General features: G+C 59.6%; 5 protein-coding genes across 5 annotated transcripts; 2 read left to right on the top strand and 3 right to left on the bottom strand.

The window, feature by feature from the left end:
• Nucleotides 1-102: 102 nt before the first annotated feature.
• Nucleotides 103-1,294, bottom strand: BJ171DRAFT_619713 (uncharacterized protein; the record flags this gene model as incomplete). The annotated part of the gene is made up of 1 exon (XM_053115406.1): nt 103-1,294. A coding segment is annotated over one exon (969 nt), but the record flags the coding sequence as incomplete, so codon positions are not given.
• Nucleotides 1,295-2,514: 1,220 nt separating this feature from the next.
• Nucleotides 2,515-4,593, top strand: BJ171DRAFT_424185 (kinase-like domain-containing protein; the record flags this gene model as incomplete). Its single annotated transcript, XM_053107649.1, has 5 exons — nt 2,515-2,793; nt 2,993-3,100; nt 3,342-3,435; nt 3,609-3,675; nt 3,930-4,593. 5 exons carry the CDS (start codon nt 2,515-2,517, stop codon nt 4,591-4,593), a joined length of 1,212 nt encoding a protein of 403 aa, XP_052966552.1.
• Nucleotides 4,594-8,034: 3,441 nt separating this feature from the next.
• Nucleotides 8,035-11,002, top strand: BJ171DRAFT_505895 (uncharacterized protein). Its single transcript, XM_053111086.1, has 2 exons — nt 8,035-8,406; nt 8,704-11,002. Exons 1-2 carry the CDS (start codon nt 8,101-8,103, stop codon nt 10,591-10,593), a joined length of 2,196 nt encoding a protein of 731 aa, XP_052966551.1. The 5' UTR covers nt 8,035-8,100; the 3' UTR covers nt 10,594-11,002.
• BJ171DRAFT_107124 (tubulin-tyrosine ligase family-domain-containing protein) lies at nt 10,986-14,604 on the bottom strand. Its single transcript, XM_053105425.1, has 4 exons — nt 14,502-14,604; nt 13,842-14,334; nt 12,487-13,661; nt 10,986-12,344 (listed from the first exon to the last, which is right to left on the bottom strand). Exons 1-4 carry the CDS (start codon nt 14,512-14,514, stop codon nt 11,134-11,136), a joined length of 2,892 nt encoding a protein of 963 aa, XP_052966550.1. The 5' UTR covers nt 14,515-14,604; the 3' UTR covers nt 10,986-11,133.
• Nucleotides 14,605-15,232: 628 nt separating this feature from the next.
• Nucleotides 15,233-18,539, bottom strand: BJ171DRAFT_568226 (uncharacterized protein). Its single transcript, XM_053113510.1, has 5 exons — nt 17,887-18,539; nt 17,162-17,589; nt 16,548-17,060; nt 16,374-16,439; nt 15,233-16,229 (listed from the first exon to the last, which is right to left on the bottom strand). The coding sequence occupies exons 1-5, from the start codon at nt 18,175-18,177 to the stop codon at nt 15,635-15,637; spliced, it is 1,893 nt and encodes a 630-aa protein (XP_052966549.1). The 5' UTR covers nt 18,178-18,539; the 3' UTR covers nt 15,233-15,634.
• Nucleotides 18,540-20,187: the final 1,648 nt, after the last annotated feature.

The following is a 20,187-nucleotide window of genomic DNA, read 5'->3' as shown; positions in this document are numbered from 1 at the left end:
ATTTGTCATCCAAGACGGAAAGCAATCACACGGCTGAGATCGTGCGGCCGACGGATCATCTAGCCTCATTGCTTCAATGACAGCGGATGCCGTTGTGCCTCTGTAGCAGTACGGATGCACGGAACAGCGGGACTCAACCTCGCCGACCCAGCCAAACAGGGTGCGGGGACATGCGAGTCCAGTCACAGCAACGAAATAACCGATACAGCAGAGTTGCCTGAGAGCGGTGTATTTTGATGATAACATGCCGGGAAGAGGAGATAGTGCTTTCGGCCGTTGTCAGTAGCGTCCTTGCTGCACGAGTAGTCTAGTAGATTGCAGATATTCAATGTCGAGTACTCAAACCTTGCTCGCATCGGTCGAAAGACGGCGTTCCCCGTGATACGGCTGGGAGTGCAAGGTGTCCCCGGTCTCGGAGGGTCGCATGCTTGGCGATTTGTGGATCGTGCCTTGGCGGGTTATCTCTGGCGTAACGACGTCGATGGAGACCCGGCCCTTCATCACATCCGTCAAGAACTTGTTGGTGACGCAGAAAAAGTAAATGTCCATGATCCAGGCCCAGTTCATCCATACACTGCCGATGGCGACTTGGTCGGGGCGGACGAACAAGAAGACGTTGCTGGACACGTAACTTGCGATCGCAACGAACAGGAGACAGTTCACCAGGCGTTTGCGTTTGGCATAGGGAACGAGCCGATGCTTCATGCTGCCGATGTTGATCATCCGGATCATGACAATATGCATGGTGGCCATATTGACGACAAGGAGAATGTTGGCGTAGTTGTAGACGGTGCTGACCATGTTTGGATTCAATGGATAGAAGAGAGATGCGATTTGGATTACGTCCGAGGAGCAATAAGCCAGCGGGATCACCCCAAAGAGGTATGCCGCCGTCTTGAGCCTGTTGTCGACCACAAGAGCCTGGAGGCGAGCCAGAGTGGCCCACCCGGCGCAAGCGCTTCCGACGCTGTCGCCGAGGTAGAGGGCCACAGACCAGATGTTGTAGCAGAGCGCGTCGCTCGCACAGTAGTCGTTGGCGCTGATGATGGTTGCCAGGATGCACAGCGAGGCACCAAAGACTGCAAGAACGACGAGGAGCGGGATGTTCAGCTTGTGTTCGCCTGGGTTGTGTCTTTCGGTGGCTTTGCGGATGGCTGCGGGCAAGTCGCACTGGGTCAAGGCCATGCCGGAGGTGATGACGGTAAAATACGACAAGAAGGCGACGACCAAGTCGGAAATCTCCGACTGAGAGGACAGGCTCAGCACCGCCGTGCAATTGGAGGCATTCAGCGCCATGTTTGCGAATGGCTTTCTTGACAGGGCTGGGTGGCGGCGCGGTCGTGAAGCGGGCTCGGAATTTGCGACGATGGAACAAGCACCGGTCGATGGTGGCCTTCAAAGCGCCCTCACGACCGCGAAGCGCTCTCGCCATCCTTGGTGATGGAGAACAATGGAGGAACGTCAACGTTCGCTGTGAGGGCCACGCATGATCCAGATGCGGTTGGCGGAGATGGTGACGTTGCCACGGATCGCCGTCGACTGGAGCCCGGTCATCCCGAGAGGCATGCCGGATTCGCCGTGTGGCCAAGGCCCAGCCGACAGATGTGCAGTTGTGATTGAGATCACGGATCGCATTTGAATCCCCAGAGCCTGCCATGCATCGTGATTAGGGCGATGGCGTTTCTCTGGCCCTGACCCCGCTGATGCCTTCGCCTCTTGGCAACGACAGACGCTCGCATTGGCAAACACAGGCAAGCACAGGGGATATATCCATCGGCTGGGTCCTGTCGACATTGGTTTCCATGGAGACGCGGGCTGAGTCCCTTGGAGATCCAGACTGGCAGGGGGGGCCTTGTTGCCACAGCCAGCGCAGTCCCGAAGCGGCAGGCCGTCTTGGCGCATGTCACGTGCGGGCGATGCACTCTGTGTTGCCACACAAGTGGCAGCTTGCAACAACGCACACAGTGGGGGGCGCGACTCGCTCCGTTGTCACAATGGCGGACCGACCCAACGGCCCCGATCGCGGTTGACTCCAGTATCAGCGAATGATGCCGATGCCGATGCTGATATGGTGCTGATCTGATGCTGATATGATGCTGGTGGAAGTGCCAACGCTGACAGCGTCGCAAGTGCAGCCCTGGATTCCACTTGCCCCCCCATTGTCTCTGTGCCTGCCCGACCCGGCGCGCCCAATCGCTCCTCCGCGTCCCACACACACACACTCGCTCGTCGTGCACGCCTTCCAAAGCCGGGGCTCGCCGCGGCAGCCCGATGTACCCGACCCTGTTTCGTCTTCGCCCCAAGCCGCCGCCGCTTTTTCGCCCCGTCGTCTCCTCCAGGATCCAAACCCCTCCTCCCGGGCACCAAAGTACTGACTGTGTTGCCAGCCTGTCTCGCTCTGCCCTGCCTCTGCTCGGCCTCTGCAGCATCCTTGATCCCGCTGTCCGCCGTGACGGCTCGGTGGTAATCCTCTGACAGCGCCCTTCTCCTTCCCCCTTGGCGTCCTCGAGCAGGATGTCCATCCAGCAGTTTGGGAGAAAGTTCCCAATCCTGCTCAAGACACCCTCTCCTCGCGGCCAGGTCGAGCTGCTGGAAACCATCGGAAAGGGCAACTACGGATATGTCTACAAGGGCAAGCTCACCCAGACCAACGAAATCACCGCCGTCAAGGTCGTGCTGCTGAAGGAGGATGAGCTCAAGGAGACGCTCCTGGAGATGGAGATCCTCAAGGCGTGCTCGCATCCCAACATCACTCGCTTCATGGGCTGCTTCCTCAAGGGCCTGGATCTCTGGGTAAGCGCCAGTCTCCAAAAGGCCCCGGTTGCCTCTGTCGGCGATCGCCGTGTCCCTGTCGCCGCCCGGTTTCCAGGTGCTCTCGTCGCTACCCCGGCTGCAGTGCCTTTGTCGCTTGCGCACAACCAAGCCTCCTTGGCTGCCGGCTCGGCTTGAGCTCTCCATGCTCAAAGCGCTGCTTGCCTCCTCCACCGGCCAGATCTGCATGGAGTTCTGTGACGGCGGTGCCCTCGACTCTGTCTACCGCAACATCAAGAAGCCCCTTACCGAGGACCAGATCGGATCGATTATGTACGAGTCCGTCATGGTGAGTCCCTCTCGTATCCGTTTCGTCTCGCTGGGCTCGAATCTCAGCACTGGAGAATGCCAGTTGGTGTGCCGCTCGGCTGGCCTGCGTATCACTCGACACAAATTAGTCGTTGAGGATTCCCGCCAATGTCGCCAGCTCTCGGCAGCGACTCGCCCTTGAACAGGTTCCGGGAGCGGGCAGCTGCCGAATGCATCTGCACCGCCCTGCTGCTGAGTTTCTTTCTGCTTTCATTTGCCAGGGTCTCCACTACCTCCACACCGAAGTGGCACTCATCCATCGTGACATCAAGGCCGGCAACCTCTTGCTTACCGAGCGCGGCGAGCTCAAACTGGGTATGTTGCCGAGTCGCTGCCTTGACCCGGCACTGGCATCGCTTGTTTGGTTCCTTCTTCTGCCGCCGGCGTAGATCCAGTATCAGCGTCGACCCTGCTGACCCGGGCGCAGCTCGTAGTGTGTCCAGCGTTCTAACATTGGCCTCCATTCTCCACACCCGTTCATGAAACAGCCGATTTCGGTGTCTCGGCCAAGCTCAACGGCGTCGGTGGAAAGGCCCAGACTTTCATTGGTACCCCGTATGTACACGCATCCGCCGCCAGTCGTCTGCCCACGGTGGCCGGACCTGTCCTCGTTTCAATCCGAGCTTTTGCGCACGCCCCCCCCCTTTCCTACCCTTCCAAGTGTCTGTTACGCGGCCACTGGCTTGATTCCTCACTCCTCATTGCCCACCCGCCAAAATCCGCCACCGCCTCACACGCCCGATGCCTGGCTGTATGCGTGCTCATGCTCGTGTATTTTGCGTAACCGAACAACCCTCGTTCGTATCCAGATACTGGATGGCCCCAGAGGTCATCATGACCGAGCCCGATGGACCCCATGGCGGCAATGTTTGGTATGACTGCAAAGCCGACATTTGGTCAATCGGCATCACCGCCATCGAGATTGCCGACAAGAACCCTCCCCTGTCCGATATCCACCCCATGCGTGCCCTCCACATGATCCCGAACTCGGAGCTTGGCCTTGCCAAGCCAAAGAACTGGTCAAAATCCTTTGTGGATTTTATCGCCACCTGTCTCGTCAAGAACCCGAACAAGCGTGTTTCGGCCGAGCAGCTTCTGCAGCACCCCTTCCTTCAGCGTGCGGCCACTCTCCCGCGCCAAAAGATCATGGCAGAGCTCGTCCATAAAGCCAAGGTTGCCAAGGAGCGCAAGAAGGCCGGTTACCAGGTTGAAGATGACGACGAGGAGGAAGAGACCAAGGACGACCCCACCAAGGTGGCGATAGAGACCATGAAGCAAGCCACGCAGATTGCCCAGCAGTTCGTTGCGGTGAGTAGAGCCGGTGCCCACGACAGAAAGTGTATCTGTCTAGTATTGCCATGGCATCAGAATCAGAATCAGAATCAGAATCAGAATCAGAATCAGAATCAGAATCAGAATCAGGATCGAGATCACCGCGGGGCCTTTCTTCCAGCCGCCATTTGCGCCATCTAATCGCTCTGTCTGATTGCCCTCGTTTGATTTGATCCCAACGCAGACTCCGTCCAACGTTAGCGGCGACTCGTCCAACAGCGGTGCTGCTATCCCTGTCATTCCCGGTGCGGCTCTACCGCCTGTGGCGAGCGAAACCTTCCCTGTCTTCACCGACCACTCCGACCCCGCCAGCCGTGTCATCAACCCCGCTCTTATCGGTGGCGGTCTCTTAAAGTTCGATGTCCACACCGCCGACATTATCGAGCAGCGCTATCTGCTCCTCGGTACCGATCGCGGCCTGTACTTTGTCGACACGTCGCTCGAGCGCCAGGAGGTGGTCCCGCTGATTCGCAACATCCGCTTCAAGCAGATCGAGGTCCTCGAGGACTTTGGCGTAATCCTCGCTCTCTCGGGCAAGCACGACCACATCCGCCAGTACAAGCTCAAGTCGATCCTCAACCTGATCAAGTACATCCAGGGCGACAAGTCCGGCATTTCGGGATCCAAATCGGCTCAGAACTTCAAAGACCCCGAGGATGATATGTACCGCGACCTCCACAAGGAAGCCGTCGAGGACGAGGCCTCTATTGTTGCCCGATGGATCAACGACTACATCAAGATTGTCGGCACGAAGGACTCCAAGTCCTTCATCATCCAGCGCACCGAAGCCTCGTGCTACATGGGCGTGCTCTTCCGCCAGGACATTATCCTGTTCGAGTGGGCCAAGGAGCCGTATCTCAAGTTCATGAAGCTCAAGGCCTTCTGGCTGCCCGAGACCCCAAAGTTCATGCAGCTGCTGCACGATGGCTTGGTCGTGCGCGACATTTACCTGGGCTACTCGAACGAAGCCAACCTCGTCAACGTCGACGACTCGCGCGTCCGTGAGATTGATGTGCACCGCGACTTTTTAACCCGCTCCTCGAGCAAGGCCCGCTGGCAGACCTTTGTGCAGATCCCCTTCTCTGAATCCAAGCGTGCTCAGCTGGCCCAGTCGGCCAGGGTCGGCACCGTCAACCGCAAGCTCGTCGCCATCAGCGGTGGCACCCTCGGCCGCAAGGGCTTCGAGATGGATCGTTTCTTCCTCGGCACCTTCTCGCGCCTGACAAAGGTCGTGGACATTCTCGGCAAGCCCATGCAAGGCTCCGGCGTTGGCGGCTGGAGGGACGGCGTCAACTGGGCCGAGCCCCCTAACCAGCTTATTCTTCGCCCGGTCGACTATGTGTACTCTACCGGCCAAAACACCGTCGAGGTGGCCGACTGGAAGAGCGCCAAGATTGTCCAGACCCTTCACGTTGAGGACCAGTCTACCAGCCTCCGCGTCCTTACGTCGCGCAACCAGCAGTTGTTCATCATTGCCGAGCGCAAGAAGAAGGGCGTGTGTCAGATCTACCATCTCAAGGAAAAGCCCAAGGAACCCGAGCCAATCCCGGCCGGCGCAGAGCCCAGAGTCAGCGAAGACGGCGCCGAGCGTGCCCCCGAGAGACGCCACAGCCTTCATCGCTCTGCCTTGCCTAATCTCGGTGCATTAAACCTCAACGGTGCACTTGCGCCGGGCGGCCAACCCCAGGGCCAACCCCAGGGCCAGCCTCAGCAATACTATCAGCAGCCGCAGCAACAGTATCAGCAGCAACCGCAGCAACAGCAGTACTATCAGCAACAACAGCAACAGCAGCAGCAGCAATACTACCAGCAACAGCAACAGCAGCAGCAGTACTATCAGCAGCAGCAATACCAGCAGCAGCAGCAACAACAACAACAGCAGAACCCACCCTCCGCTCCGACTTCCGAGTCTGCTCAGGGTCCGCTTCAGCAGCCTGTGCCTCCGCCCAGACAGGTTGGCTTGATTCAGAGTCGCTCTGGCTCGCTCCCGGGTACCCCGACGGGTCTCTCTCCCGCTGCACAGTCGCCTCGTCCTCAGGGATACGCAAGCCCTCCTGATCCACGCTTCCAGCAGCAGCAAGGAGTCGGACACCCCCAGATGAGTCCGCAAGGCTCTCAGGGTCATCTGGCGCAATACACCAACGATCCGCGATACGCACAGCAGGCTGGATACGCTGGTCCGCCTGGCCAGTACGATCCTCGCTACGGCCCGCCCCCGAACCAGCAACAGCAGCCCTACGATCCTCGATACTCTGGCCACCCACAGCAAGGCGGCTACAATGCTCCGCGCTACTACAACCAGCATGGCGCCCCAGCCGGCCCAGGGTCGGCTCCGGGTTCGGCTCCTGGCTCGGCCCCTGGCTCGCCAAGAATGAACCCACACAACGGCGCCCCTGTCGATGCCAACGGCCGGCCCTATTACGCCGATCCAAGGGCCCAGGGCCAGTACCAGCCGCAGCGACCCGGAAGCGACACCCAGTACCGCTAAGTACCGAGGCTATGCTGCACAATCAGCCGCCACCGCCTCGTCCAGCGTGTGATGGCATCCCAACGCCGACCCCCCAAGTACGACACCCCCTCCCCTTTCATTATTACCAATGTTACGCCGATTATTATTGCGTTTTCGGCCGCGACCGAACCTGGCCGATTGCAACTCTGATGAGAATGGCCACAGGCGCCAGCTCCAGTCGTTGGCGGCTCGCAAAGCTGCATTTTGGCCTGGCATGTTCATGGCGCCTGGTTGGTGTGTTGCGGTGCTTGATTCCTGTGACGGGCTTTCAGCGAAACTCTTGATGTGATGCTCCGAGTTTGTGGTTGACGCTTCTCATCTTTCTCCACCGCTCGGCAGCCTCGCTTCTCATCCTCCTGCATTGCTTCGGTCAGGCCCAACTCTTGATCCTCAACCTTGTCCTCCTCGATTCAAGTCTCTCCCCTGTCGCTCCTGGCAGCGGTCCTTCCTTCTGTGAGACCATGTCTCAGACTTCATGATTGTGCCCACCTCCTTTTTATTTCTTTGCTGCCTGTCTGTTTGTATCTTGTATCTCGCATACTCGTATCCATCCGCAGCTGCCTTCTGCCTGCAGCGTCCACAAAACGAAACGACACAGCCTGTTTTGAGGGCATTGGCCACCTTTATTGCTGGGCCCTGAATACACGCATGCTCACGTTCGACATCGTCCCGTTCGACAACGACCATTCGCAGAAGGACATGCTGGATGCAGAAGAAGGACTGACTTGCAGCGAGGCCGCCGGCGGTTGCCGCTGTCGGTTGCCACTGTCGGTTGCCGATTGTTGGCTGCTGGGCGACTCTTTCTCCAAGCGGCAGCCCACCAACATCCGTTTGCTGCACCGCTCCTGCTCCCAGCGCACATCGGCTCCCGCCATGCCGCCCGAGCCAACGAAACCATGCAACAGTCGGGGGGGGGGAGAGTGAGAGAGTGAGAGGCAGCCGCCTCCAGGCAGCATTCTCGAACAACAGAGACCGGGACTGTGTCCAGGACACTCAGGGCCCTCTGCGCCAGCCCCCGCCTGCTCACGGCCGACCCTCCCCCTTTCTTCCGCCCCTCGTCCACCGAGCTGTCCCCTGTATCTGTTCGGGTCTGCCCTCAGCCCCGTCGTCGTCGGTCGCTCCCCTCCAAGCCCAACGACATGGCCAAGAAAACCCGTCGAGCCTCTGAAAGATCCGCCCACCCAAGCGCCGGCAGGATCTCCCACAAATCGACAAAGGCCGCTACCCGCACGGCCAGACGTCCTGCTGCCACCTCCAGCGTCGCTACTGCTGCTGCTGCTGCCGCGGCCGCTTCGGATCAGCAGCCGAGCACCTTCTATGAGAGCAGCCCGGCCAACCACTACCGAACGCCTCAACAAACCAAGATCCTCGAGAAGGTCTTTGCTCGCACCAAGGGTATCTGTCCGCACGGCGATACTCTGGAGCAGCTCGCCTCGATCTTGGAGGTAGCCATCGGGGCTGCGGTGCAACACGGGCATCGTCACCATGCAGTCCACATGCCTCTTCCCTGTCTGCGTTCGCCTCCCTGAGTCTCGATCCCGACGCAGATCGGCTGCCCCCCCCCCAGAGGAAGACCATCCGGACTCGCCCCCTTTCCTTTATTTTTTTGCTCTGGCTGTGCGGATAGCGGGAAGAGTCAGCATCTGGCTGATCGGTGGCCTGGGCTCACCACATTTTCCCACTCTTCTCTCTCTCTCTCGCTCTCTCTGCTCTCTTTTGGTGCCCTCGTCTGCTTCCCACAGCTAAGACCCGCGGATATCAAAGCCTGGTTCAAACAGGCCGAGAAGGACTCTGGCAAGCATAGCAAACCAAGGCTCCCTCGAAAACCCTCGACTCGATCGGCAATGAACCAAAGGCAGAGCCCGCATACGCCCCTCGTCCCGCCGGACCCAACCGATGCTACTACGCTCGATCCCGCATCCCCGCTTTCGACCATTTCGGAGACTTCTGCAGGCGGATATACAGACGAACCGATCGCGCGTGCATCGTCGGCTCTCGACTCGGGCACGCGGCTGCCTCCGTCGCTGACTCCGTCTCCCACCAGCAAACGCCCGTCATCGTCCAGAAAGCCGGGTGCCGGCCGCGCCGATACCGCCTACAGTCCCGAGCCGGCTCCCAAGAAGCGCCGTGTATCGTCGCCGTTGCCGTTGCCGTTGCCGTTGCCGCTGACTTTGGAGCCCTCGAGCATTCAAAACGACTCGTCGGAGCATCAGGCAGCGACCGCCCCTCGCCGCTCGTCTCGTCTGCGGCAGCCTTCTCAACCAGCGCATCCGCTACCATCCGGACAGAAGGATGCTGCTGCTCTTTCGTCCCGATCTACCCGAAGCAGTGCTGCGAAGCAGAGCTTGGTGGCCGCCGCCGCTGCTGCTGCTGCATCTCCAAGAAGAACCAGCAGCCGATCGCTGACCCCAACCCTGGCAGCCGAAGCACGCCTGTCGACACTCCAAAATCTTACTCACGCCAGTGCCCTCTTGAGCAGTTACTACGAGCTGTTCCGCGGCATGAGGTCTGGCCCAACCGAGCGACGGTGGACACACCACGATATCTCCGTCGATGCCGGGAGCAGATCGCAAGCCCCCATGTCGTCAGAGAGCAGGATTTCGACGGACGTGTCCGAGTCGACCCCAGCCGACGCATCGACGACCGAGATTGGCCTCCAGCCGGGATCGCAGAGCCTCTCCGATGCTGGATCCCAGCCGCAATGTGAAGGCTTTGCAGGGCCGCCAGAGCACACCAAAAACATATTCTCGTTCGGCATGAGCCACCAGCCCCTCAAGGCTTCGGAATCGGTCGTAGCCCCGAAACAGCGCGGCAGCAGCATCGATCTGTCACAACACGGAGCGAGCGACCAAGACGACGATCTATTGGAGACTCTGTTTGCCTCGATCCGGAGTCGGATGCGCGCGAAGGATGAGAAGCTGCACGCACAAGAGAGTGCGTGCTCGGAGCTCGCCGACGAGTTGGCCAAGCTTCGGTCCGAGCTGACCCAATGCCGGAGACAGCTGTACCAAGCCTCGGACAGCAACCATGCGCTGCAGATCGTTGTTTCCGAGAAGGATAAGACCATCAGCCAGCTTGTCGAAGAGAATCATATGCTCAAGTCCCAGACGGCTGCGCTTCCTGAGCAGCCGGTCCAGAACGCCCCGAGCGGAAACACCAGTGCCGAGACCATCGCGGCCTATGCACACGATACTCGGCCTTCCAAGATCCTGGTGGATCGAAATGCTGCTCCTGACAAGCCACACGGAAGCATCCACCGCCCATTCTTCGAAAAGAGCCGAGAGCACATTCCAGAGACCAGCTGGGGCGAGCTTCGTGACTCGACTGAGTTCCCGCGGTCTCTCAGTGCATCGTCGGTAGGATCGCCCCTGCACAATGCTTTGCCGCCCTCACGATCAGAATGGCGATCGAGATACTCGGAAGAGTCGCCCATCGAAGAGCTCAGGGGATACGGGTATCCATTCAAGCGCGGCGAGCTGCCTGCAGGTATACCGTCGGCTCAATACGCTGGGGCATCCGTCCCGAGAATGCACGGCCACGGCCACGGCCACAGTATATCTGAGAGTAGCTTCCAAGACACCGATCGCCGTGGCCAGGCACCTGCTACCCGTCTGCCCCCAAGAACTCAGTAGTTCGCGCTCACTTTGCGGCTGCAGCAAGACATCTCAATCCAACCATCGCCCAGGAGGCTCTCCGACAGAGCCTTGAGCGCACGCTGCCGCCGCTGGCCCAGCAAATTTTTGTTCAAAACCAAGCGCTCTCGATGCGCGCCCCACTCACAACCTCCTTTGAAGCTGCCCCAGTCTCACATCGCGCATATTACTCAACGACACAACCACACGTGCATACTCTTGACCTTCATCTCGCCGCCCGAGAAGCAAGAGTCTTTCAGTGGCCACCATGTGCACAGACATGGCGGCCACTTGAGCCGGACGGTGCTGATCTTCTGCAGCAGAACTGCGATTGTCTGGCAAAGCCACGGATGCAGTCCATTCCTGCAACCAACACACAAAACCGAATCAAAAATAAAGATAGCCAGATAATATATTCACGGAGCTGGTTGCATTGGCTCATGGGCGCAGTGAAGCTCTTCTTCGATCGTGCCATCGGGCAGCTGCACCTCCGGTTCACTGCTTCGTGCCTCTGGCGGCCGCACCGAGGCTCTCTCAAGGTTACCGCGACGGCATCCCGGCTGGCGGTGACGCCGCTGAACCAGCTCCCTCGGAGCCGCTGCTCGTGGGCCTCTTTCGGCTCGCCGATGCCTTTGCAGAGTGAGAGCTTGGGCGGGGATGGAGAGGAGTATCAATGGCGATGCTCGCACAGATGTCGACGAATGTGGGCGGGCGCGTCCGCTTCTCGCAGAGTAGTTTGGTGAGCTGGTGCGGGGATGTTGGAGCGACGATCTTCTTCCCCAGCAGGACGCCGTTCGACCGGTACTTTGCAAACCTGGCGTTTCGCGTCCGAAATTCAAAAATCTCTCTTTCTGAGACGAGCCGGCTTCGAGGATCCAGCAGGTTTGGCTCGGATCTGAGTAGCCCGGGAGGGTCCGGCGGGGGTGGATTGGGCCCACGGATCTTGCTCGGATTTCGAGAGACAAAGTACTCGGCGGGCTTGGTGATCGACAGCCCGAAGCGGTCGTTGATGGACTCGATGTTAAGCTTTATGGTACTTGCGCTCCTTGCCGACGGCTGCCGCCTGAGCCCTGGTGGGTAATACGACGAAGGACCTGGGTCGTCGTCTTCGGCTACCATGGCATCGTTGAGATGTAAGGACCGAAAGACCTTCAAGAAGGTCTCGCTCCTCGCGTCGCTGTATGTCTCTCGGGCGTCGTCATCCCGAGCCAGTTTGGATGTGAAGTGGCCGAGCTCGCGGTACGGCTTTGGCAGCGACATGACCCGGGTTGCGCCGTCCATGCCGGTGAGTTTGCGATTCGTGATGTTGCTCAGCGACTTTGATCGATACAGGTTTGACCTACGCTGCTCTTGGGCGCTCACGTTGAGACTCTGCTGCATCTGCCGGGCCTTCCACTCCTGGTGCTTGCGATTGATTTCCTCCTCCTTCTCGCGCTTCTTGAGGAGATACTCTCGGCGCACCTTTGTCGAGTTGGTCTCGGCAAACAGGTTGGCGGCCTCGGCAACGCACTGGAGATACTGGGTCAGTTTGGTCACATCGGTCGGTGGAAAGATGCGCCAGTAGTCGCCCAGGTTCTGGTCTTCGTAGTCGCTTAGCCGATCCAGCAAATGCGACGGGTACATCCGGTAATACGACTCGAGGAGCTCCTTGGCGGCATCCGAAAGAGTGCTGCTGTCGGAATGGGAGCGTATCGATCCGGATGCGCTGCTGGGAGAAGAGGAGCGGGATCCGGGGGAGGATACCCTCGTTTCTGCACGAGCAACACAATCATTGAGCTCGTCAGTGGCAATCGATGGTCGTCACTTTTGAACCACGACAGGCGAACGATGCGCTCTGTCGACATCACTGCTTTGTTGTTTGTGCGAAACCCTCCAGACAGCAGAGTCACTTACGTGTGCCTTCTGGGGTATCGACGAGACCAGTCTCTGTGTCCTCTTCTGCCACCGATGGCTTGGTCCTTGCCAGCTCCTCCAGCGACATGGCCGCCTGGCTTTCGGTCAAACCCGCTGATACCGCTGTCGCTGACCCTTGCAGACCGGCAGACCGAGTCTTCTCTCCCGGGACAGCCGATACGGTGGCCCCCAGCAGCCGCTCCTTTTGCCGCTCCTTCTGCTCCCGGTGGAACTTGCGCTCGACCTCTGCATTAAGATTCAGTAGCTTGAAGGCCCCAAGGATGACGCCCTCCTTGATCTCGGCATCCAGGGGGCTGTCGCAGGTGAAGCTGGGCGAGTGGTTCACCTCAAGCAGCCAGGCCTTGAGCTGCCGATCCAGCAGGATATCGAACCCAAGGATCTCAAAGCACTGGCTTCCCATATCCGAGGCGCTCGCCTGGAAACTGTCCCTGGTCTTTTTCGGAAAGCAGGCACGGAGAGATCGGCTCAGCTGCGGCTGGACCGTCAGGATGGTCTTGATGACAACGTCGCCGATGCGTTTCCAGAGCAGATCGACGGGGACGCCTCGGCTCTGGGCGATCCGCTCCAGAACAGCCCGGGCGCTGCGTTTGCTGCCCTTGTCCCGGTCCTCGGTCCTCTGGAACTTGTCCGAGTGTTTGTTGATGGCGTAGTTGGTGAGATGCATGCAGACATCGGCCAGGTTGTCCTGTCGTGGCGGGACGTACTTTTCGGTCGCAAACCTGGCCAGGCCATCCTTGAACATGAACACCCGCAGCGGATCGGCCGAGGTGACGAGGGCATAGACCCGCAAGTCAAACTTGAAGCCGTCCATAAGATAGGGTCGGTTGAGATAGGCCTGCACGATGATGTTGTTGTGTCCTTGAACAACGTGCTGGCTGCCCATGACGCTGGAGATCTCCTTGGGGCTGTTGAACAGGAAGATCCCCTTGCCCTGGCAGCCGTGGTCGGGCTTGGCGATCCAGACACCCTTTCGGCGACGGGCCTTGTGAGCCAGCTTGAAATCGGCCCACTCGAGCGGCAGGATGAATGTCTTTGGGAAAAAGTTGTACTTTTTCGGAAAGATCCTCGACATGCGATTGAGATTGCGGGCCAGGTGGTCCTTTCGACAGATCTCGTGCATGCCGGGAAAGTGATTGATCTTTTGGTATGGCTCCCTGGCGAGACAGTGCCGTTGAGGTTCAGATTCCGTTTGGGTTCCATTCACACTCCGAGTACTCACAGCGGCCCTGGGTCTGGGTCCGGTTCTGGTTCCGGCTTCGGTTCCCACAGCAGCACGCTCGACTCGACGCTGGATCGTGCACTTCCCCTCCAACTTTTGCTCTCTCCAGGCTTACATGCTCAGAACCCGCTCGACCGAGACGCCGGTGTCGATCCAGCAGACGCTCCAGCGGTCCGCCTCGGGTGTGTCATCGACGATTCGGAACCCAAACTTGAGCGCACAGTTCCGCACAATGTCGTACTTGCAAAAGATCGTGCTGATGGTCAATGAAGGGCTGATTTGCTTTTTGGGACGCCGCTTCTTCTGGGCACCCGCAAGCAGGGGCGTTGAGCCAGCTTGGTCGTCGCTGCTCAGGGCAGGGTTCGTGGGCGACTGTCGCTGGCCGCCAAAGGACACACAGTCGATCGCGTCGACAGAGAACGATGATATGTGCTTGTGGTGGTGGTGGTGGTGGGCGACAGATCCTTCGGCAAGCGCCGACACAGAGTTTGATATATACGGTGTCTGGGCCCGCAGCGAGGGCTTGTCAGAGCGATCCTTGCAATGCTGAGGCCCTTGACGAGGCTCGTCGCCGTCGTCCGTGCGATCCTGGCGCTCGCCGACAGAATCTGGGCCAAGAAACGGACGTTGCAGCCATAAACCGGAAAACAAGACCGTCAGTAGACGTCAGCGCCTTGCTCTCAAGGCCGGAAACCGATGCTGAGCCAGTGTCTGTAGGCCCAGCCACGCACCGGGAAGTGAATCGACAAACAATCGCGACAGGGATGGGGACTACCTTTCGTATCCATGCCTTTGAAGCAGATGGTTCGCGGCCGTGGTGAGGCTCTCAAATATCCAGAGGGCGATGATTCCGTATTTGCAAATAGACGGCTTCGATGGTGAATGCACTTCCGGTGGCGAGAGGGGAGTCGATACAAGCGCGAAAGTCTGGCCGTCGTTCGGATGGGCGGATGAATAGAGAACCGATGAATGGATGGAGAACTGCTACCGGGCTGCTGTCGACGAGCAGGCGAACTGAATCGCAAGAATTTCGCAACAAGAACAAAGCCGGAGTCCTTGCTCTCGCCGTTACCACAACGCAGTCGACTTCTTTCCCAGAACAATCCTGGCCTGCTGTCACTACGACTCTCCCTCAGCGCCTGCCTTGGTCGGGCCACTCAATCCCCCCCCCTCTCGCTGCATCATCTCTCCCCTCCAATCATCGTCCAAACGCTTTCCATTTTGGCCGGCTGATGCGTCCGTGATCGAGTGAAGTCGCTGATCAATGTCCCCCGGTCGGGCTAGCGGGCTTCAACGCGGCGGAAACACTTTTGACGAATCAATGAATGTGTCCAGGCGAGCCCCCGGTAGTTTCACGCGGGACAGATATGGGACAGGCAGGATGCAAACTCAGCACCCTGTGCTCTTGTCTTGTCTTGCCCGGTCTTCCCCTTGCCTTGCCACAGCCCTCACCCGGTTCCTGACCCAGGAGATCGCTCCCAGAATGCTACTGCAACACGGAAATAAAGCAGGGCTATCCCATTTGATATTTTCTTCCTCTGGGTGACGGTTGCTGAACATACACAGGGGAGGCACGAAGCAGGATACAGCTTAGTCACGCTTGCCCCTTGCCAGCCGACTGAGATGAGATGGGGGGGGCCAATAAATTAGAATGGTTTGGAATATCAAATATACACAAAAATAGCAGGCGGACGCAGAGTATCTGGCACGCGAGTCGAGATAGCGCTGGTAAGTAAGCAGAAGGAGGAAGGGGGCGAGGGAATCAACGACATAATTCGGACAGGAGAGAGAGCTGGGTAAACTGGTAATCAAGGGGTGGGGACGACAGACGTTAGATGAGGGAGCGAAAAGAAGGAAGGGAAGAATCAGGCCCTCTGGAGAAAGCCGTGGATATCGGCGGCATGTGCTTCACCGACGGCTCCGTTTGGAGCTGGTTGAGTTGGATCGGCTCAGGAAATTGAACGGATTTCGGCTGGTGGGGCCGGCCGAGACGGGCACTTGGGTTGTTGGGCTGCTAAGGGGCTTGGATCTGTCGACATCGAGCGAGCCCCGGTAAATGGTATCGATCTTGGGCGGCAGCGGCTGGGTGGTGACGACCGAGAGGAACGGCGGCGGCTTGGTCGTGGTGTATCGTCGCTGGGGCGGTGTCGGTGTCTGGAGCGGAGTGTATTTGTAGGTCGAGGTTGCAGGCTGCGAGCGGGCGGGCTCCATTCGGACTGGATCCAGCTTGACGACCTCGGCCTTGGGGAGCTCGGTACGAGGAGACTCGGCTGTGGCCGAATCAAGCCTGCCGGCGCTGGACTTGACAGACTCCATCCGGACGACGCTGGTGTTGATGGGGGCGAGCTTCTTGACAGCGAGACTGCGTCTGCGAGTCGGGGGCGATGTGCCTTCTCGAGCGCTGTGCTCCCGGGGGAGATCGCTTGAGGACTGGGGGGCATCAGCGGCCTTGGGCGCCTTCCACTTGAGATGGCTCACCTGCTCCAGGCCAATGCATCTGAGACTGATGCAAGAAGAGGGGCAATCCAGAGGAAGAGAGCCCAAGGTCAGAATCCGGCGTGGGTGAAGAGGCGGATGTCGCATCGAGCAGCAAAGTGTGTGCAAGGGCCAGTGCCGAGAGTAGCAGCTGCAGGGCGGGGACACCTACGGGAAATCTCCAGAGTCGCCCAGGGCCAGGTTGATGCCGCGTGCCCATCCATCGCCAAAGGTTTCCCTGTAATGACGACAAGAGAACAGATGTGAGCGGACGAGTTGGCCGGGAACTAGACACCGCTCGGCATGTAGCAAACTGTCATAGCGGGTGCAGAGCCGCTTTGCTTACTCGAGGGCGATGGTGTCGCCGATATCGATCAGAAGTTCATGAGCAGCCCGCGGAGTATGCTCGCGCTTGGCCGTGAAGCGCTTCAGACCGGCGTACGCCTCCCGATTGAACTGGTCACAGGTGCTGGTGTCGTCGGTCTCGCACGAGCTGCGGGTGGCAGTCGATGTCGGAGATTTCAGGAGATACATGAGGTCTTCGAGCAGCTCCAGCTCCTTCAGATGATTCGTGGCCTCGGAGGACAGCGAGGTGTGTTGTTTGTCGGTGCTGGGGCGGCTAATGGTGCTGGGAGAGCCAACGATGACCTGCGAAGCGGAGACGCTGGGCGAGGTTTTGACATTGGGAATCTTCATAAACTTCTGGAACTGCAGCGACACGGTTCTCTTCTTGCTATCGGTGTTGGGGATGCGCAGTCCGACGATGCTGCGGGGACCGAGCACTCTCAGAGGGAATGTGCCGATGGTGCGCATGTTGCTGTTGCAAGTACCGATGGCCCAACCATCGCCAAAGACGTGTCTGCATGGTAGTTGGGATGTCCGGGGAGGGTCAGTTGGCAGATTCGCCACAGGAGAGGAGCGTGCGAGCGTGCGCGCCATCGACAAGGGGCTACCGCTTACCGAATGGTGACGAACGAATGCGCGATCAAAATGAGTTCGTCCGAGCGTTCCGCCACATGATGCCGAGCAACCTCCCACTGCATATCCAGCTGCTGCTCAATGGGATACGCTTTGAGGATGATCTGCGAGAGGTCAGGCTGGTTCTCGGAGGACGAAAAGACCTTGGACAGCTCCGATTCGGCCGTGGGGGCAAACGAGTGGTCGGACATGAGCGGAATCTGGGTGTCGCCGTGATAGAGAGCGGCGACCAGGCGGTAGCTCAGAGACGGGTGAGTGCGGCTCGAAGGAACGAGTGTCCGGGGCACAAACAGCACGAACGGGAAGTCGGTGTTGCCGCTGGGGAGCAGCGAGCCGGGATAGACCTCGGCGGTCATGAGGGGGATGTCCATTGTGTAGAACGTCTGGAGGTGGTATCCGCGGGTCGGGAGCTGCCGGCGGCGGCGGCGGCGGGGGCGATGATGGGAAGCGTCAATGTGATGCCAACAGGACGCAGGTGCCTGCGACATGAGCCAACTGCAATGATGGCAGCCGGGGGGGCGTGCTTGCGCACCTGGGGTGGCAACCCGAGCGCCCCATGTGCCGAGAGAAGGCGCCAGACAGGGCAATGCCCAGCCCCCCCTCCATTCCGAGCAGGGCATATGGGGACGAAAAATGAACAGATTCGCAATGCCGCATGGCAGGCGCATCCCGCCAACGCTCGGTGTCCTGGTCAAAGCGATGCTTACCTGGAACGAATCGGGCGGAATAACGGCTCCGGACTTGACGCCTTCCTGGTAGTCGATGCCGACAGACAACACAATGTTGGCATGGTGGAAGAGCACAGGGGTGTTGGAGGTGTTTGAGAGCTGCACGGATCCGGATATGATTTGCTTGGACATGTCCAGATAGGCGGCCTCGGTATCTTTGGCTGTCTCGGTGCCAAGGTGGTATGTGATCTGGTTGATGTGGACCGAGATGGCCAGCGAGGGCCGCAGACGCAAGGACTCGAGGAGACTAGAGGGCGCAACGGCTTGCATGGTGGGCAGTCGAGGGTTGGTTGGTGGGAGACAGAAATGGCTGACAGTCGGGGAGGCGGCTTGCTTGCAGATGAGGGCGTGCACTGTCGGGGGCCGGCGATGAGGGCTTTGGCAGGGAAGATGCGAGAATGTTGGGCTTGAGGGACAGGCAGGCGAGGGCCGGAAGAGGCGGACTGGAATTGGACGGCTGTGCTCTGGTGCTGAGGCGAAGCAGATTGAATTCACCCAGGCGCAAACTCGGGACAAGACGGCCAGAAGAACGACGCGACGAGACAAAAAGAGGTCAGAAGTGGATGCAGGGCTGGGACGGGCAGCGGGGCCGAGGAGGCAGAGACGGGCAGCGTCCGGAACAGGCGGCGGCAGATCAGGAGCGGCTTAAGAGCAGCCGCGGAGGAAACGGCAAAGACGATCTGCAACGGCCGAGCGGGAGCACAGACGGGAGCACAACGCGCCACAGCACGCCCGAGCCCGGATTTGTGGCCAAGGGTGGTCCAGGGCCGCCAAGGAGCAGTGGGCAGTGCTACGGGCGGCCGGGCCGTGGGACCGAGAAAGCCGGCAAACAAGGCAGGCGACGGGCAAGAGCAGAAAGACACGGGGACGACCGGCTGCGCAGAGCGAAATAACGGGAGGGGGACCGATGGGGGGGGGAGCCGATGGGGGGCTGCGAGCGCAACGGCCGTTGGAAGAACGACGTTGCTCGGTGGGATCAGATGAGGGGAGCGATTGGAGGGAATGCAATGGGGGAGCAAAATGGCAATGGAGACAGGATCGCCGGGTGGTGCGGCGACCAGCGCGGATGGCATCATGGGAACAGCCGCGGGCAATTGCTCGGACAGGACATGGGGTCGCAGCAACACACGGACGACCCGCAGGACCCTCGTTCGGATGGGCCGAGGGCGGTGCCGCCAAGACGGAAATGGCACACGTGGGGACCACAGTCGCAGCATTGGAGAGCAGCGACGAGCATTGCTCTGATGATTGATACTCTGGGGAGTATCAACACCAGTAGTATCAACGCCAGTAGTATCAACACCAGCAGTATCAACGCCAGTAGTATCAACACCAGCAGTATCAACGCCAACAGCAGCATCAACACCAGCAGTAGCATCAACACCCGCTGTTTGTACATGCCCGTGACCCCGCTACGCGTCGCTCACGAGACCGCCGCGCCTTGTTCCCGCGCGGGTCAGCCGACCCGGCCCGTCGGCGCACAGGGCCATATGAGCAATGCGGCGCCTGGCACAGCGAGACACATGTCTACGGGGGCGCCGTGTGGGGCTGGGGCGGTCGCACGGGCTTGTCCGGAAACGTGTTGGTGCCACACAGTGCACGACGCGCCGGCTGCGCTCCCGGGCTGCGCACATGCATTCCGCTGTGGGCACGCGCCGCGCGCCAACTCCGCTCGCAAGCTCCGAAGGTTCCGTGCTGTCGGGTGCGGGTGTCGGCATCCCCCCCCTGAGCCCCCGGCTTCTGGCACCGTCTGTTCCTGTGGACAGCACACCGCGCCTGGAACAAGACGGAACATGGCTTCGGTGCCAGTTGATTGTTGCCACAGGCAGTCGACGGGGTGCATTCAAGACTGTGTTGCCCAAACCAACACCGGTGCATCGGCACAATCAGAGTCGCTACAGCAAATCATATGCCGATGCACCGCAAATGTACGGGCCCTGTGTCTCTGCAGCGTCTCCGCGCCGATCTTCGTGTCGACCGAGATCGTTCATGGCAGCGTCGACGAGGTATCCCAGCGCCTGCCGTGGCGATGTCATGGCCCCGGCTCCGGCAGCGAGGTCCCCTCGAGTTGTCCGAATCGCCTCGGCAATCGTCTCCAGACTGGGCGATATGGCTATCGTCTCGAGGCTCAGTGATCCGGGAGTTCGATGTCGATCAATCTCTCCGCCCAGCTCATATCCCTGCTTTTGCAACATAGCCCTCGGCTCAGGCAGCACCGGCGCGCTTGGGAATGCCCCGATTCCACATACTTCGTCGTTCGAAAAGCTGCTCCCATCGACC

This window comes from Polychytrium aggregatum (genome assembly GCF_025602895.1).
Source record: "Polychytrium aggregatum strain JEL109 chromosome Unknown BJ171scaffold_19, whole genome shotgun sequence".
NCBI classification, from domain to species: Eukaryota; Fungi; Chytridiomycota; class Chytridiomycetes; order Polychytriales; genus Polychytrium; species Polychytrium aggregatum.
Note: the sequence above shows the minus strand (reverse complement) of the source record. Positions and strands in the feature narration are given on the sequence as shown.

What these genes read in the sequence shown, in the direction of transcription:
- BJ171DRAFT_505895 (XM_053111086.1), top strand. Translation starts at nt 8,101, where the DNA reads ATGGCCAAGAAAACCCGTCGAGCCTCTGAAAGATCCGCCCACCCAAGC. An exon ending in AGCTCGCCTCGATCTTGGAG is followed by an intron (nt 8,407 to 8,703) that starts GTAGCCATCGGG and finishes TGCTTCCCACAG; the next exon opens with CTAAGACCCGCGGATATCAA.
- BJ171DRAFT_107124 (XM_053105425.1), bottom strand. An exon ending in GTCGAGCGGGTTCTGAGCAT is followed by an intron (nt 13,662 to 13,841) that starts GTAAGCCTGGAG and finishes CTGTCTCGCCAG; the next exon opens with GGAGCCATACCAAAAGATCA. An exon ending in CGATACCCCAGAAGGCACAC is followed by an intron (nt 12,345 to 12,486) that starts GTAAGTGACTCT and finishes TTGCTCGTGCAG; the next exon opens with AAACGAGGGTATCCTCCCCC.
- BJ171DRAFT_568226 (XM_053113510.1), bottom strand. Translation starts at nt 18,177, where the DNA reads ATGCAAGCCGTTGCGCCCTCTAGTCTCCTCGAGTCCTTGCGTCTGCGG. An exon ending in TTCCGCCCGATTCGTTCCAG is followed by an intron (nt 17,590 to 17,886) that starts GTAAGCATCGCT and finishes CGCCGCCGGCAG; the next exon opens with CTCCCGACCCGCGGATACCA. An exon ending in GGCGACTCTGGAGATTTCCC is followed by an intron (nt 16,230 to 16,373) that starts GTAGGTGTCCCC and finishes TTCTTGCATCAG; the next exon opens with TCTCAGATGCATTGGCCTGG.